This window comes from Apodemus sylvaticus, chromosome 6 (genome assembly GCF_947179515.1).
Source record: "Apodemus sylvaticus chromosome 6, mApoSyl1.1, whole genome shotgun sequence".
Lineage (NCBI taxonomy): Eukaryota > Metazoa > Chordata > Mammalia > Rodentia > Muridae > Apodemus > Apodemus sylvaticus.
This window is the reverse complement of record NC_067477.1, coordinates 14,232,773-14,250,939: the sequence shown is the minus strand read 5'-3', so window position 1 is coordinate 14,250,939 and position 18,167 is coordinate 14,232,773. Positions and strand designations below refer to the sequence as shown.

Below are 18,167 nucleotides of genomic sequence, written 5' to 3'. Positions count from 1 at the left end.
CCCTGGGCTTCTGGGAAGTAGGAGACTGAAGAGCTTGCCTGCTGTCTGAGGTGTAGATTCACACTCACTTCACCCAAAGGTAGAAACAAAGCCGTTTGCACAAGCCACTGATTACACACTTAGAAAGGGACGATGTGCACTGGCCCTCACGAAACAGTCAGCTCTTTCTCAGGTTGGAGCTGCAGCCTAGCTTCCTCTTTAAATGTGGCCCAGAGCATGCTGGTGTGGGTCCCAGCACCAGCCCTCCCGAGAGCAGGAGGCTCACCAGTGGGTCCAAAGTGGGCATGGCCTGGGAGCTTCCACGGTGGCCCAGACCACAGGGAGCTGCGCAGGGTGGCACTGCCTCTTCCTGCGACCCCAGACTCCCAGTGTGAGTAGCAGGTTCAAGGAGGGGCCGTCCCACACGACTAGTTCCTAGGTTCAGTCTGGCCTTGAGAGTCACCAGCTGTAGGAATTAGTCCTTCACTCAGAGCCCATCAGAGCTCATGACTCCTGACACCCTGGTGGTGGGGCTGAGGAGACACAAGTGCTGTGTAGAGAAAGTAGAGAGGTGTCGGCAGGATTTGGACCCCGCCGTGCTTCAGAGGGAGAGCCACGGGAAGAGAGGGTGAATGAGAGATCGAGACACATAGGCGCTGCCCAGGCGTGAGAGCCCACTTTACAGGACGCGGGGACACCTCCTCTGCGGTCAGGAGGAGTGGAGACTGCGCCATTACGCCATTACGGCTCTTCCTGGGGCTTTTCTCCCTCTACTGACCTTTCCACTCCGCATCTCTTCCCTGCAGGCCCCTCCACACAGCGTCAGGTGCAGAATGGCCCCTCTCCTGAGGAGATGGACATCCAGAGAAGGTAACCCCATCTCCCACAGCCTGACTGAAAGCTTCCCAGCAGAGCCCGGCACCTTCAGCTAGCCTAGACACACAGCTGAGGCCAGCATATTCGAGTATCCACTGACAACAGGCACAACAGGACACCTGCACATGCCACTGCAGACAGACATGGCCAACAGACCCAGACTTCCCTACACCCCTTCCGAAGCGTGCCTAATCACCCTGTAGTTCCAGGGCACCCTCTAGTCGGGGACTAAAATGAGGCCTATCTTTCATTTCTCCTGAGGTCACAGCTATTGAAGCTGCCACAGTGGCTCCAAACAACCAGACGAGCGAGCCCTTTAGCCCACTCACGCCACTGAGTGAGTCAGGTTGGCCAGAGGGTCCCACAGGGTCCTCTGAGCTACTTCCTGTTCCGTGTGCCCAGCTGGCCAGTCCTCTTCCCCCTGCCTCCGTCTCTAGGCGGCAGCCCGGGGCTCCATGACTGCAGGCTCCAATAGCGCCCCAGCACTCTTTTTTTTTTCTTACAAAGTTAGATGTGAGCTGGGCAGTGGTGGCGCATGCCTTTAATCCCAGCACTTGGGAGGCAGAGGCAGGCGGATTTCTTTGTTCAAGGCCAACCTGGTCTACAGAGTGAGTTCCAGGACAGCCAGGGCTACACAGAGAAACCCTGTCTTGAAAAAAAAAAAGTTAGATGTGGCACCACCCACTCGAACACCAGAGTTTAGGAGGCAAAGACAAACAGGCAAACCCTGGTGTTTGTTCATTGGCCAGCCAGCCTTGTCTGCTTGCTAAGTTCTAGATCAATAAGAGACCCTTTCTCAAAAAGAAAAAAGAAAAAGAAAAGAAAAAAAGTGGACGGTGCCTATGACAGCATTCAGGGTAATTGTTTTTTCCTACACACACACATATACAGAGAGAGAGAGAGACAGACAGAGAGAGAGAGAGAGAGAGAGAGACAGCCCAGTGTTGTGGGTCTCAGAAGAAGTGGGAGCACGGGCACAGAGAGCTCAAGGTGTCTGCTGTGGTTGCTTTTCAGACAAGTAATGGAGCAGCAGCACCGCCAGGAGTCTCTGGAGAGAAGAGTCTCGGCCACAGGTAGGTGAGACTCCTCGTACTCCAGCCGCCGTCCACACTGCTGCAGGGGCCCTGACTCACACAACCCTTGCTCAGTGCACCTCAGGTTCTGTAGTGTTGATGGCAAACAGCCTTTCCTGCTTTCAAACACCCTGCCCTTGGGTCTACTGCCTCGCAGCTGCTGCAGCGCTTCCTGTCCGCTGCCCAGGCCCCTATGCACTCTTGAGCCAGTCTAGTGCTAAGATGGCGTCCCATCACCCTGGGACACAGCTCTGAGGCAGCCTAGCCTGCATCTTCCCTTCCCACTTCCGCTCCAACACTAGCATCTCCTTTCTCTCCATTCCACACATCCCATTCTCTGGGTTCCCCACTGCTTCCTCACCTGCCCTGACACCACCTCTCCTGCCTGCTCCCAGCTCCATACGGCAGTCTTCCAAGAGCTTGCTTCAGCTTTGACGGGCTTCCTGTGCATACTGTTAGTCGGGCTTGCCTTGCTGCACACGTCTGTGTCCACCTCCTTACTAGAGCAGAAGCACCTGAGGTGCTTTCCTTAATGGATGGCACAGTGCCTGATGCACCGGAGGGGAGGTAGCTGCCCTCAGTGGTTCCTCAAGTTCCTGGTCACGTCTGGACCCACAGTCCCTTACCTCTTAGAGACTCCAGGGACCAAGTACTGGTGCAGTTACATCTTGAGACCAACTTCAATCAGTGCCTAAGCTGGGACGGCACTGCCAGGAGCTCCCCACACACTGGAGAGGCAGGAGCTGACCAAGAGGAGCTTTGCTATGTTAAGCGGCTGCGTGCCTGTGCAGCTGGCATGCGATGCCGGAAGACTGGAATGGGGGGATTGTAACGGGCTGGGTTCTATAGGGCCTTCCTGAGAGACAAACTCTTCTGCACCCCATCTCTGATGAGAAGCTGCCCTCCACTCTTGAAGGACCTGGGATGAAAACAGGAGCTGGACACCCTAGGTGTGGAGACTGACCTCTCCCCTTTGCCTTTCAGGGCCCATTCTCCCCCCTGGGCATCCCTCATCGGCAGCCAGTGCCACCCTCTCCTGTAGCGGGCCTCCACCCCCACCTCCACCCCCAGTCCCACCTCCACCCACAGGCTCTACTCCCCCACCCCCACCCCCACTGCCAGCTGGAGGAGCCCAGGGGTCCAACCACGATGAGAGCTCTGCATCGGGACTGGCTGCTGCTCTGGCTGGAGCCAAGCTGCGGAGGGTGCAGCGGGTAAGAGTTCCTGGCAGGGTGGGCAGGCCAGCCAGCCACCTTACACATCAGCGCCTCTCACCCTGCCCTCACCTGCTCACCAGTAGACACTGAGCGAAGCTCTAGTCCCCGGCCCAGCTGGCCAGCTCTCCTCTCCGCCTGTTATTAAACAAGTAAACAGTCCAGCACTTATCAGCTACAAGCTGCCTTAGTTAATAAGTACTGAGTCTGCCTTCGCTTTTCCCGTGGAACTTGCTTGCAGCTGACTCAGCTCCCCACCCCTGCTGCATATGCTCCTGGAAAGACCTGCAGATAGTATAAGTCCGGCCGTCGTCAGAGAGCACTCTGATGCATATCTCTGGCTTGAAAGTTGCCTCCCTCCTCCCTGTGACTCACTGGCCATGACAAGGACTCATGCCTGCGGGCCCACCAAGCCTGTCCCTGAGCCTCCCTAGATTGCTGGTTTTCTGTGGACTTGAGAATGTTGGACGAGCGGCCTCACTCCTAGGATCTTTCTGCTCCCACTACCGGGTCAGCATCTGACACACACTTCTTCCTTACCCTCAGCCAGAAGATGCGTCTGGAGGCTCCAGTCCTAGCGGGACTTCAAAGTCCGATGCCAACCGGGCAAGCAGTGGGGGAGGTGGAGGAGGCCTCATGGAGGAGATGAACAAGCTGCTGGCTAAGAGGTGGGTGCAGGGCCTCAGAGGAAGCCACTGTCCTCGGCTGGGTGTCACTGCTAAGACACGTTCGGGGGCCTAGAACAGCACCCTCTGCACTTGGGAGACAAACAAGGGGCTGGAGAGATGGCTCAGAGCTTAAGAGCTCTGACTGCCCTTCCGGAGATCCTGAGTTCAAATCCCAGCAATCACATGGTTGCTCACAACCATCTGTAATGAGATCTGATGCCCTCTTCTGGTGTGTCTGAAGACAGTGTACTCACATACATTAAATGAATAAATAAATAAATAAATAAATATCTTTTTTTAAAAAATAAAAGAGAGTGAGAGACAAATATAGCACACTCCCAGAGTTTTAGAGAACTCTCTAGAGAATGTGGAGGCAGGTATCCATCAGCCTCATCACAGGAAGAGGCAGGAGTGGAATTATAAGATAAATTACACCCAGAGAGATGAAAAAAGATAGGTCCCTCTGGGTCAGGTTTAGCTCTGGGCCTATTTTCTCTTCACCCTGACAGGTACAATTCTAGCCTGTACAGGACATTGCCCTGTCACTTTTTTTTTTAATTTTTTTTTAGATTTATTTATTACATATACATTGTTCTGCCTGCATGTATTCCCACAGGCCAGAAGAGGGCACCAAATCTCATTACAGATGGTTATGCCACCATGTGGTTGCTAGCAATTAAACTCAGGACCTATGGAAGTACAGCCCGTGCTTTTAACCTCTGAGCCATCTTTCTAGCCCCACTCTGTCCCTCTTAAATGTGGCCTAGCACCAGGAATGCTGACTTGGTTCTAAGGCTGTGGCTGGCCTGGAGACCCGGAAAGCACAGGAGCAGGCAGGGTATTCCAGCACTCCGCACCTGACAGCAGATATGGCCACAGCAGAGGCCTGTTCCGTGGTGCTCTCGCAGTGCCATGAATAGGAGTGCCTGGCAGGGTGGGCAGGCCAGGTACCCTTCACACATCATCAGCAAAGCACCTCACCCGGCCCTCACTAGGCAAAGGGCTCTCCCCAGGACTAGGTAGGTAGACCTGTCCTGAGATGACAGTGTGTCCTGAGGCGGCTGGGTGAGCCCTGCCTCATGCTGCCTCAGTCCCTTCCACCTTCAAGGCTGATGAGCCTCAGTGAGGACCATATGCTGGGCCTTCCCCACTGTGATCCTAAAGTATCTCATTGAATCCCAGAGGAAGGCTCTGTGAGCATGACAAGGAGAAAGGTCCGGAAGCACAGGCAGCCAGGCTGTTTCCTCATGGTGGCCAAAGCCTCCACACATGCACAGATGCTTCATTACAGACTAGTGTCGGGGGTAGGGAGGTCTGTAGGCAGCATTAGCCTTCCCAGGCCTTCCCAGAACAGTATGTCAAGGCCTTCAGGGGGAAGAGACAGGTCTCACAGAGGAGGCTCCCCCTGTCCTCCACGTAGAGAAGTGCAGCTCTCTGGGCTGAGGGTGGCAGAGGTGCTGGGCAGTTTTTCAAGAACCTGCAGGCTGAGGAGCCAGCACACAGAAGACTGTGAGAGGGCGGGTGGAGGGGAGGCTGCGAGAGGGCCTCACTGCCCCCTGGATCTCAGAGCACTCAGCTGACCGACTTCAGATAACCGGAGAAAACAGTTTAGAAAAGAAAATGTTTGTACTTTCCCTGAACCTAAGACCAGTGAGCTTAACAGCTTGGCTTAGATGATTTGTCCCAAACTGAGAGGGACCGCACTTCTCTAAAAACAGGAAAAGGTTGGCATTGCCAGGAGCCAAGCAGACGCCAGGGGCTGGGGTCGGAGGTGGGGTGCAGGCACTGGGAAAGCAAGCGTTCTTCTCACCGTCTGCGAGGATCGGCCAAGCAAGCCTTTGACATCTGCGTCATTGGGATTAACAGTCCTGTAGCTTTTCCTCCTGCCTCTCTTCTAGCAGGAATCCACCGCAGTGGAGAAGCTACAGGGGCGAGCATTTACTGAGGGCTGCTGTGCTGCCACAGGCCTTTACTTGCCTCTTTCCCTTACTAGTGTAGATGGGAGTGGCTTGGTCTGCAGTCTGCAGTCAGAGTTTAGCGTCGGGATGGAACTCATGCCCCTCATGTGTCAGGTCATGACTACCACTGAGGAACACTCTTCACACAGGCATCTCTCTGTTTTTAAGAGATGAAACATGGCTTATGGGCATCATGGGCATCATGGGATAAAGCGACTGGGCAGACTAGTGAAGAGACCTTTGTCATCCAGGAAGAGGTGATGACTGTTGCCATGGAGTAGGCCACAGTTAAGATAGGTCAGAGTGGGAAGAAATACAGAGATAGAATTAATGAGACTCACTGGTCCTGGTCTGTGGGAGGAAACACTTGTCAAAGGCCAGCTTTGACAGGTCAGGGGAAACTGAGGCGGGTATAGAGTCAGTGATTGATCATTCAGCAGACTTCTCTGAGGGAACAAAGCTTGATTCACTGGTACGAGTGAGAAACTCTTTGGGGCTGGCGAGAAAAGGAGGGGAAGAATTACACACACTCACACACACAGAGAGGCACACATATATACACAAACACCCACAATACACACACACACTCACACACACAGAGACATACATATATACACAAACACCCACGATACACACACACACTCACACACACACACAGACATACATATATACACAAACACCCACAATACACACACACTCACACACACACAGAGACATACATATATACACAAACACCCACAATACACACACACACACTCACACACACACTCACACACACACAGAGACATACATATATACACAAACACCCACAATACACACACACTCACACACACACACACAGAGTCACACACATATATACACAAACACCCACAATACACACACACACACACAGAGACATACATATATACACAAACACCCACAATACACACACACACTCACACACACACAGAGACATACATATATACACAAACACCCATGATACACACACACACTCACACACACACAGAGACATACATATATACACAAACACCCACAATACACACACACTCACACACACAGAGACATACATATATACACAAACACCCACAATACACACTCACACACTCTCACACACACAGAGATATACATATATACACAAACACCCACAACACACACACACACACTCACACACACAGAGACATACATATATACACAAACACCCACAATACACACACACACACAGAGACACACATATATACACAAACACCCACAATACACACACATATACACACAGAGAGACACAAACACACAGACACTACACGCACACACACACACACACACACACATATATAACAACTATTTTTTCTTCCACAACTTATATATCCTAACAAAATCTTTCAAGGGGCACAAAATCATAGTGTGATTACATTACATTCTATTTTTCATTAAGTGATCCATTACAGTGAATATACATAGGAAAACACGCTCGCCGATACCCTCCCGTGAGTAAACGTTACTTAGTACAGGTTAAACAGAGCAGGTTTAAAAGCAACAAGGAGTCATTCCCAAGAACTCACATGCATTCATAACTAAGCAACTTGTTATAGATTAACAAAATATAAGCAAGCAAAATAATTTTCTCAGCCAGTTTCTCTTAATGGAAGGCTGCAATTTGTAGTTACAAAGAAAGAATTACTGTTTATCATAAAAAGTAATCATAAAATCTTAAGAGAATCATAAATCTAAACTTTTATGTAAAAAACCATCAGTCATTTTAAATCCTCAGGGTGCATCTACACGTACCAACGTTTTTATTAAGTCACATCAGGAAGCTGAGGGCAAAGATGAGTACAAGAGATTACTCATCACCTTGCTCCTCAGCCCAGCCTTAGGAAGGAAGACACGTCAGCTAGTGCCAGTCAGGCTGCCATTGTTTCTCGTTCCCTGACCTCAGAAAAATTCCCTAACTCAACTATTAATACTGCCCCTTTCTGAACCTCAAGTTGCTCCCCCAAGGCCACTAACCGTCTACATCTCTAAATTCCCTCTGAGGGTGGTGATTAGATCATTAATCTGCTCCAGTAGCCATGCCTGAAAAATCTCCATCGCTATTATTGTGAGGCCAGTAACACTGCCTAGTGAGGGGCTGGGCGCCCCTTAGAGTTTCCCTACAGCTCCCGGACTGTACTGGCTGTGACGGCCACAGGCAGAGCGATGTCCACAGTAGCCTCTGTGGGGCCCAGGCATGGCCATGGTTGTGCTAACCGTTGGGCCACACCACACTCCATGAGTGGTCAAGCTGTCTCACTGTTCCTTGTTCATGACCTGTCCTGACAGCACATCTGACCCCTGCCACTGGCAGCCGGAGACAGCTCCCCAGCATACATGAGGCTCACGTCACTCCTGCCAGGCCGCTCACCTCAGATATGAGAGACCTCACAACTGAAAATCCACTGGAGCACATTGCTGGGATGTACGAGTGCCTGTGTCTACACCTGGGAGGGAGCCAGGTGCAGGCGACCATTGAGACCAGGAGGCAATAGGAAAGTTAGAAGATTCCTGCGTGTGAGGGAAATGCAGAGGTTGAGTATAGAACAGCCTGCTGCTCTCCTGGAGAGAGAACTTTTAGCTCCTCAGTGTGGTTCTAGACTAGAAAGGGTGTGGCTTTATTAACCGAGGTCCAAGACACAAGTGTGGCAAGAGAAAATCTTCCCCACTGTGATATGATGCTAGGGTTGAGGTTCCTTAGCCAACCAGCTGCAACAGAAGCTTCCCACAGCTCTGACTCAAAAGGGACAGACTGGTCCAGGATTCCAGTCCATCTACAGGCCTTGAGTAACCCTGGTCCTAAGCCCTGGGCGACCTGAGCACTAACATGTTTCTCCCTCAGAAGCTATGGCCACCACCAGCTCAGTAAGCAAAGAAACACCCCAAGTGCTTACTTCCTGCCCAGACCAGTTTTGAGTCTAGGTCATGGGTGATTACAGAAAGTCTTCCCTGCTCGCCTTGGCTCATAAAAGAAGGGCGCCTAACCTAACCACATGGCCTGTCCACATACACCGACATCCTAAGCCACACACAGTCTGTCAGGGAGGCAAGAGGAAGTGGAGGCGGCCCAGAGTTCTAGGACACAGCAAAACCTTGGGAAGCTGACTTGTCATTTTTTTTTTCTCCCCAACATCTAGGAGAAAGGCAGCCTCCCAGACAGACAAGCCCGCTGACAGAAAGGAAGATGAGAGCCAAACGGTAGGCACCACTCTCCCCAGCCGGCCTACAGCCTCAGGCCTGCCTCCAGTGTAAGCTCATCTCCCACTGAGGTCTCTGGAAGCTGGGTACCTGGTTTGGACGTAGCTGTGAGGGGGGCACAGGGATCCCTTTGCGGTGTAGGCCCAAACAGGCTGCTTTTGCAAGAAGCCTGAGTGTTCTTTTGACCAGACCCTTGGAGCAGAGAAAGCAGAAGTAGGAAAGTCCCAGCCACCAGGAATGCTTAGAGAATCCCAGGGAGGGAACTCAGGACCATTATACTCCAGCATGCCAGGGCCGCCGCATTGAAGAGATTTGGGTACATCTACTGAAGTCTGATGGAAGCCAAACTGGTTTTATTTCAACTTACTTATAATTCTAAACACTCCCCTTGAGTATCCATGGATCCCAGTGGGAGCTGTGGCCCCCAGCCATGGCAGGGGTCTGGAACCCCAGGCTCTGTCCCGGGCAGGCAGGCATATGGTGATTGGTCTGTCAACACAGAGGCCTCAGCCGCAACTTCTGTTTATGGTGACTAATTTATTTATGTGCATGATAAGCTTTCTTTAAAAAGACATTCTACTGGGACTACTGAGGAAAAGCCTACAAACAGTGTGAAGGCTGCACCTCACTAGCAGAACTAGAGAATTATGGCCAGCGGGGCCCAGTTCATGCTGACTGCCTGCTCTTCCTCACGTGCTTAGCTAGTGAGGTAGGTCTGGCGCCCCTGGCCTCCAGGCCTCCCTGCCAGTCTGTTCTCCTCACGTCTGCACACGAGCCGCTTCACTGGGCTGGGCATGTGCAGTGCTTTCTGCTCACCAGATAGCCTCTCTCAGCCTGAACTTGTACATGATCCTAACTCACTAAAAATGACCTCTCAGACTCCAGGTTAAGAAGGTTACCCCCCATTTCCCTAGCTCTCTGCTCCTGACATGCCCTTCATACAGACAGGGTTGCCTTGCAGACCAAAATGGTGTCCTCACCCAACTGCCCTGTGTCTTGAACCCCTGTGGCCTTAAGCCAAACATGCTGGCCAGTGCCACTGGATATTTACATGGGTGTGTTGGGCCTCAGATCCCAGAGTCAGCACTGGCTTTTCTTAGGTGCCAGCAAGTACTCCCAGCCCCAGCTTCTGAATACCTCAGGCCACAGCGCCTACGGCTTTCAATAAGGAGGCTCTGGTGAAACCTGCCACAGTCCTCATTTTTCCCACCTTAAAAAAAAAAAAAAAAAAAAAAAAGGCAGATCTTCTGTTTAAGTCAGGCCCAGGCAGGGTGCCGGGGTCCTGAGAAGCTAGCTGCCTTCTTCACTGGCGACAGCCCAGTGACCTCCCTATGATGACGTGAGGATTTTGCTCTTTAATGATAGATATACACTGATCATTTGCCTTGAGGACAGTGGGAAGCAAGCTGGTGTACATGTACACGGCAGGTAACGACTAACAAACTAACGTCAGGTCCTTCTCTCTTACTGTAGGAAGATCCTAGCACCTCCCCATCCCCAGGGACCCGAGCCACCAGCCAGCCACCTAACTCCTCAGGTAAGAGGGCACCTGCCCTACAAGCTTTGAGATCGTCTTAGAGCTGCTCTGCCCACTTCCCTCTGTGGACAAGAGCATCAGATGGGCTGCACTCCAGGTCCTCAGAGCCTCCACACTTCCCCAAGGAACCCAAGCAGTCAGCTGGCAGGGGTGACAAGGGGCCCCTGGCCCTGGTCCTGCTAAGGGAAAAGCACAATTCCATTCACAGTGGAGACATCATGTCAGGGCTGGAGGCTTAGTGGTGCTGGAATGTTTTACCATCCAGAGCCTCCACACGTTAGTCTAGCAAGCTACCACACTACTGCTCAGCCACACCCTTAGCCACACGGCCAAGAAGCTATTTAATGTCATACTTTGTCCTGTATAATACCAGCTAGACTGATGCTACAGTTAGATCACCAATCAGCCTTTCTCTACTAGAAACACTGCCCCGACCCTGCCCCAGTCCCTGCAGGCAGCCGTGGCCCCGGGAATGTGGGAGGCGAGGCGGAGGAGTCAGGTTGCCCGCTGGACAGATGGATGCTCCTGTCAGCTTTGGTTCACACCAGTGTGCATGTGTCCAGCCTTGCAGGGTGTGGAGTGCTGCTCCCCGCCTTAGATGGCTGCTCTGTCACTGCCCTCATTTCCCTCCTGTGGGTTACCGCGTTTCCCTGCTTGGCAGTAGAAGGGATTTCCTGCACACAGCAGTCTTTGACTGCCATGGTCAAGCATTCTGCTTGAGGCCGCACACCTGGAGTATGGCTGTGGTCCCAGATCTTCTTTCTATAGGGCTGTGCACCTGCCAGGTGGCTTTGAGGCAACCTCCCTCAGCCTGTGGCTGCTCTGCAGACAAGGCTCAGCTTAGTGCTGGACAGCCCAATGCCCCTTTGTCTGATCCGTGGCCAGGGTGTTCTGCTTAATTCAGTCTATTTCTTGTGAATTGGAGCATGAATTGTAATCTAGTACAACAAAGGTTGAGCATCCACAGTCCAAAAACACAAAATGCTCCAAATTCTAAAACTTCCAGTGAATTTCACATGAACTCTGAATCTGCAATGACCTCTGGTTCCAAGAATCCAAATGAGGCACCCTCAGCCTGTACTACTAAACTTAGAAAAGGGAAAGCTACTTCAGGCTCAGGAAGGGAGCAGGCCAGACTCCTTCTAGTGTGAAGAGACTAGTGGGCAGAGGTTCAGTAGGACAGGAAGCTGGCCACAGGAGCATGTGCCAGGACCAGAGCAATAAGAGAGTGGCTCGGGTCCCGCTGCTCATCCGTAGCTGGAGTGGCTGCTTCCCCTTCAGCTGAACCAAGCTCTCTGGAGAGTACTCAAGGTTCAGGGGTGACAGCAGGCTACCCACAGTTCCTGCTGAAAGGGGGACTGAGACCTGGGGCCAGGGTGCAGCTCGACGCTGAGCAGCTCCCACAGGGGCTCTGCCCCAGAGTCCGCGTAGGCTCCTGCAGAGAGGACTGGGGAGTGGGGTGACAGCAGTCCTCTCAGCTCTGACCCTTCATGAACTGAATTGGCAGAGGCTGGCCGAAAGCCCTGGGAACGGAGCAACTCGGTGGAGAAGCCTGTGTCCTCGTTGCTGTCCAGGTGAGCTGTACTGGGGAGGGACAAGCGACCAGTGTGGGTGGCCTCTGGTACTGGCTCACATGTCTGCTTCATTCCATGCCGTAGAACCCCGTCTGTGGCCAAGAGCCCGGAAGCTAAGAGCCCCCTTCAGTCGCAGCCTCACTCTAGGTACCGACAACCCTCCTGCCCATGTGTTGCCCAGGCTTTGCGGCCTCCTCTGTCCCCTGGCCCATGACTAACACCCCCAACCCTGTCTTGTGTCTTAGTATTAACAACTTGCTCTGGGAAGGGTGGTCTGCTCTTTCAGACCTGGGGAGAGGCAAAGCTAGAGACAGGGCTGTAGTTGGCTCCTTCCTCTGCAGAGGCATGACTGCCACAGGGAAAGAGAAGCAAATCCTGTCAGACCGTCCCACCAGGCAGTGCCACCATTGCTGCTTCCCTCAGTACAGCACCCTTCAGATCGTCTTTGGGGCCCCTTTGTCTACACGCAGCACACCTGGTCAGCCTTCGCAAAAGTCAACTTCTCCCTGTCCTTTTTTCTCAAACCAAATGACAATATGACAGCAGGATAGACCATTGAGAACTCAGCTGACCCAAAAGACAAAGATGGTAACTGAAGCTAAATACGCCTGCATTTGAAGGCCCCTAAGCCCACACCAGGAAATCTCTCTGCTGGCCACCCCAGATGGGAGCAAGCAGCTCTTGTCACAAGCAGGTGACTACAGAAGTCAGGCTTGCAGAGTAAAACAATGTGATGAGAAAGAACTCTAGCCCAGCCCTGACAGGCAAGCCTGTGCGTAGCAGGCTGTGGCCAGAGGTAGCTGTGGTGCCTAGGAGCTCTAGACCACATTGAGGGCAGCGATAGTCTGGGGTGGAAGCTTTAGCCAGGGGTTGGCCAGGCCTCTGAGTGAGAGACTGTGCTGCAGAGATTTAGGAAGCAGCAATCAACCTGAGGAGATGGAAGATGTCGCCTTGAGCTCAACCACCCTAGCCAAGCTGAAGAGCAGGCCGTGTGGCTGGACACAGGAAGACTGGGCACGAGCTCTCAGTGCAAGCTGCTTTTCTACACACAAGCTCCCTGCAGGACACTTGAACATAGAAAGAAGGGGAAGGCTGGCGGACGAGGCTGGAGTAGGCCTGCGGTCCTTACTGCAGTGGGTTCTCAGAGAACGCCCTCACCTCCTCAGTGGTCAAGTGTCCTTCCCTGGGCAGACACCTGGCGGAGGCCTCTCTATAAGAATGAAATCTCTTTGTAGCTTTAGGCCAAATCTGGTCTCTAGTATTTTTGTTGTGGTTCATTTCCGCCCTTCCCCTCTTTCTTTTTTAAAATAAACTTCACATCCAGATCACAGCCCCCCTCTCTCTTCTACCCTTACAAACTCCCCCCCATTGCCCTTTTTCTCCTCAGAGAAGCCCCCCTCCCCCGTGGATAGCATCCTACCCAGGCCATCTAGTCCCAGTGCTGGACTCTGATTTTAATGAAAAGTACAATAACCACCTGCTCCCAGCATACACACTGCTCATGATGGCTGCTGTGTGGCTATGGAGAGCTGGGGCTTGAAGATGGAAGGTGGATGACTGAGGTCCCAGCAGTCACTGCTGAAATGGTGCCTGCAGCCCCAGGAAGGACCTGAAGCTAGCTGTGTTTGCCTACCAGGACCCAGAACTCCTGGCAGACCTGTTCCGCACCATGGCCTACTTCATTTTCAGCCTCCTCTCCCAAACTTTAGACATCAGTAGCTCTCACTCTCGTAATGTGCCCCTTACACAGCAAGCTGTCTCCATAAAGGACATTCGAATTCCATCACATCCCAGTCTCCCTTGCCTGATTCCAGCCTCGTCCCTCTCCCTGGAGCCACAGGCTTCAATAGCTCTTCTCTCCACATGAGCAGGGAACTGGGTCCAGACCGTGTCTGCCTTCAGCACCCCACCATGTCCTCAAAGACCCTGGAGTTAGATTCCCACTGAGGCTAGTGAGTATCTGAGAGTGCCTGGACACAAGGCATTGGTTCAAATCAGGGATGTCAGTCCACAACTTGTTCAAAGTAAAGCCAACAAAGAAGGGGCGAGGCGACACCCTTGGTTACCTCATGAAGAAGAGAAGCAGGGAAGCCACTTCCTGCCCAGGAGTGCTAGCTTGACGTGGTGCCCCAGCTTGGATTCTGGTGTCATTGATTCGGGTCAGTTTCACCACCCAGAAGTCAGCTAGGATCACAAGCCCCTTGCAGCAGAAGACTTGATCAGTACTATCCCTCCTCAGTTGTCTACTCTTCATAAGGCCTTTCCAGCCAGAAGCTTGCTCCTATGGCCCTGTGTCCTGACTTGGACGGGAAATGTGGTTAAGGGATTGTGGAGAAACCTTTGGGAGGTGGGACTTGCACATCCTTTCCCGGCAGCCTTAGATAAAATACAGCGGAAGGGCTGGGAAGCAGGTGGCCCTTGAGCACAAGGCAGGGAACTCCGGCACCCCAGGCTGCCCCAGCACGGGTGGCTGTAGACCCTGACAACCACCTCCCACACCACCTGTTATTCTTCCAGGGTGAAGCCTGCTGGGAGTGTGAATGATGTGGGCCTGGATGCCTTAGATTTGGACCGGATGAAACAGGTGAGAGCTGGGATCCAGAGGAGGGAAAGTGTCTGGGTACCCTGCAGCCTGTGGGCAGCCATCCTGCACTGAGGGGTGGTGAGGGCAGGGTTTGCCCAGGGCCAGGCTGAGGGAAAGACCCCTGCAGCACATCCCCTGGGGGGGAGCCAGCGTCTGTCCTTCACTGTGAGGCTCTGCCCGGCAGGAGATCCTGGAGGAGGTGGTTCGCGAGCTCCACAAGGTGAAGGAGGAGATCATTGATGGTGAGTGGGGCCTCAGCCAGGGCTGAGCTCATTGTCCTCCCCGCAGCCGGCACCCAGCGTGTAGCCGCAGAAACCTAGGTGCAGAGAAGCAAAGTGCTTTACCCACACTGCGTATCTCTCCGGTGTGGCTTCTGTATCTGCGGCCCCCCGGCCTCAGCAGCCTCTCAGCAGATCCCTTGTGCAGGAGAGGGTGGGTGCCGAAGCTGCTGTCCTTTCCTGTTCACGCCTGTTGCCTGTCCAATCCTTCTGCCACTGCTGCCTCTGGAGCCTGCATGAGCCTGTGCAGGGAGCAGACATGGTGTTCTCTCCTTCCCAGAGGAACCCTGGCTCTAAAAACTGAGACTGTGACCCTCGGATCACATCTGACCCCACCAGGGCCTTTGAGGGCTGACTTGGGCTGGAGCAGAGCAGCACGCCCTGTGCCTGCAGCCCACCTGCTGCCTCACCTCTCCCTGGTTCCCAGGCCAGCAGCAGTGAGTGCACTAGAAAGGCAGCTAATGGCAGGCTCCCATGGAAGGTGTTCTGTGCGGACCTGGTGGCCAGTGTCTATAGCAGCTACCACCCTTGGCCACAGGGGGCGCAATTCTTGCCTGTCCAGTCCCACCAGGGTACAGGTCTGGGAGAGCGGGCATGAATACTAGAGAAGTAGGCAGCACAGCTAAACAGCAGTTAGCAATCTCACTGCTGCCAGGCACTTCCAGACTTGGGGCGGGGCAGGCGGCGGGGCTCCCTTTCTGACACTTGGGGAAATAGCTGGGTAGGAAACACTGAGTGCAGCAGGCTATCTTCAAGACAGCTGCCTGAGAAGAGACGGAGTGGTAAAACATGCTCAGGACTGTCCCTCCTCAGGGAGGCAGGAGCACAGGCATCACTGCCTTCCTGTCACTGCTTCAGTCACTGCCTGCCATCGCAGTGTAGTCCCATGCTGTCAGCCCCAGGAAAGTCTGTGAGGGTCCTGGCCCTGCAAAGATCCCATTATTTTTTGTTTAGTTGGTTTGGTTTGGTTTGGTTTTCGAGACAGGGTTTCTCTGTGTAGCCCTGGCTGTCCTGGAACTCACTCTGTAGACCAGGCTGGCCTGGAACTCAGAAACCCACCTGCCTCTGCTTCCCAAGTGCTGGGACTACAGGCGTGCGCCACCACTGCCCAGCAAGATCCCATACTTAATGGTGACCCTTCTCTGACTGTTGGCTCCAGCAATGTCTGTCCACTGTGAGGATACCAGAGGCCTGTGAAGGGAGGAGGGAGAGTATGGAGCTAAGCGATGGGAGCCCAGATGGGGGCGGGGCAGAATGAGGGGCCAGAAGAAGGAAGAGGGCATTTGGGAAGACTAAACAGATGCTCGGGCATCCAGAACAGAACCTGTCCTGGAGGGGAAAGGCCAGGTCATGACACTAGCACAGTCCATAATAGCTCTGCAGCCAGAGACCCCCACTGTATCACATACAGCCCTGGGCAGGTGTGGGTGCCCACCTGCCATTCTAGGAAAACTCTGGGTCCCTCCCATAAACAGCTCAGCCCAGCTCTGAGGCAAGGCATAGACTTTGGCAATTTCAAGTTCCTGTGTTTAGGGGTAGAAGCCCACGAGGGCTGGGGAGGGCTGGGTTGCCTCCCCGAGGTCTGTATCAGAGCTGCCGTGCTGGTGGGCCTCCAGCCCATGCGCGCCCACGGCAGCCTGAACAGGCCCTTCCCTGCCACACTGAGCCCTGCTCTCCTGTCCTGCCCTAGCCATCAGGCAGGAGCTAAGTGGGATCAGCACCACGTAAGATGGCGCCAGCCCTGGAGGATCGCAAGGAGCCGTGCGGGCCCCGGCGAACATGGAGCCTGCGGAAGCTGGGATATACTTACGTCTCAACCTGTGATACAATATTAAAATGAGGAAACAAACTTCAACTCCTGGATTTTTTAGTGTATCTGACACAGAACACCGGGTCTATTCCTTTTTTGTATTTTATATTTGCTTATTTAAGTGTACATTCCTTTGGTTTATAGAGAACACCCCAAATCACCTGCTTTATTAGATGGCTTCCAAGTTTTCTCCTAGGTGACACTGTTGGCGCCTCAGCTGGCAGGGGGCAGCTGGGTGCGGCGTGGCCTTTCCATGCCACAGCTGTCAGAGTTCAGCACAGCTCCAGCACACACGGTGTCGCAGTCTGTCCACGCAGTGCGCGTTATGTCCACAAGATAATAAACTGTTCACTGTCCACTCAGGCTCCGACTCCCTCTCGTGCGTTGGCTCTGGGCTGCCCTGGTGGAAATTCACGGGCCCAGCATGCAAGGGTAACAGGGGAAAGGGGGACCTCGGAAAGCAGCTGGACTCCATCACAGCATCCCAGAGGGTGGGCAGGCTTCCGGGCACCTCTTCCTGGAGGAGCTGCGCCTCAGGTCCTGCACATAACCCCGGGGTTTCAGGTGGCCATGCTATGAGGGCAGCCTACTCCCCGGACACACAGGGACTCCATGTTCAATGTGTCAGGTGTCAGAAGTGGGCCTGAGGCTCGGTGAGGTAACGGGAGGCTTTCACCACACAGCCTCCCTGATACCCTGACATTGCCGGAAACACCCCATGGCCACCTAGGGAGGGTCTCAGCACAATCTCCATTGCGGCTCCAGGGAGCCTCTGGCTCTTGGTGTCAAGGGCCATGTCAATATGGCAGGAGACCAGCCATGGGGACCTTGAGACCTCCCGCGGCCATAGGACAGAATGCCTACTTGATGCTGAGGCTGGATGGGAGAGGATGGGGTGAGGCCCGTAGCACATTCCATCTCACTGGGTTCCAGTCATCCTAAAGGCAAGGACTGAGAGAGGAAAACCAAGCAGCTTTAGTCCTGGCCAAGGCAGCACTCTCCACATTCCTGACAGGAACGTCCTTCAGCCCTCACAGCATCTGTCAAAATGCCCCCCGCACAGCCTCTGACATGAGGAGAGGTCTCAACACAGCCTATGGCACTGTCTACAGGAAGAGGGCTGGTCACCTGTGTGAGGTGAGGCACATCCAGGACAGTAGGGTGGCAGCTAGACTCACTGGGATTCCCCTGGGTCCCTGGATTAGCCTGTGTGCTCAGGGCGGGGCCACCTGCCCTGGCTCAAAGTCCTCTTATCTGGGGAGTTCTTAGACCAGGCCTTCTTATGTCATCTCAACAGTCACTCTTCAGGGACACCTGTTCCCGGTGGCACCACAGGAGCCACTCCTAGGCATGAGGCAATGGCTGGAGCACTCCCTCCCTCCCTGGCCTCC

The 18,167-nt window shown here is 53.5% G+C and overlaps 1 protein-coding gene across 3 annotated transcripts in view; it reads left to right on the top strand.

The window, feature by feature from the left end:
- Positions 1–17,134, top strand: part of Evl (Enah/Vasp-like) — a 128,287-nt gene extending 111,153 nt beyond the window's left edge. For 2 of the 3 annotated variants that reach the window (XM_052185094.1, XM_052185093.1), the window contains exons 4-14: positions 786–849; positions 1,870–1,928; positions 2,913–3,142; positions 3,689–3,810; positions 8,933–8,993; positions 10,467–10,530; positions 12,038–12,104; positions 12,189–12,251; positions 14,622–14,688; positions 14,873–14,930; positions 16,657–17,134. In XM_052185094.1, the coding sequence (XP_052041054.1) occupies positions 786–849; positions 1,870–1,928; positions 2,913–3,142; positions 3,689–3,810; positions 8,933–8,993; positions 10,467–10,530; positions 12,038–12,104; positions 12,189–12,251; positions 14,622–14,688; positions 14,873–14,930; positions 16,657–16,694 (893 nt within the window). In that variant the 3' untranslated portion in view covers positions 16,695–17,134. The remainder of the gene's footprint in view (positions 1–785; positions 850–1,869; positions 1,929–2,912; positions 3,143–3,688; positions 3,811–8,932; positions 8,994–10,466; positions 10,531–12,037; positions 12,105–12,188; positions 12,252–14,621; positions 14,689–14,872; positions 14,931–16,656) is intronic. The other variant, XM_052185095.1, reaches the window with a different exon arrangement.
- Positions 17,135–18,167: the final 1,033 nt, after the last annotated feature.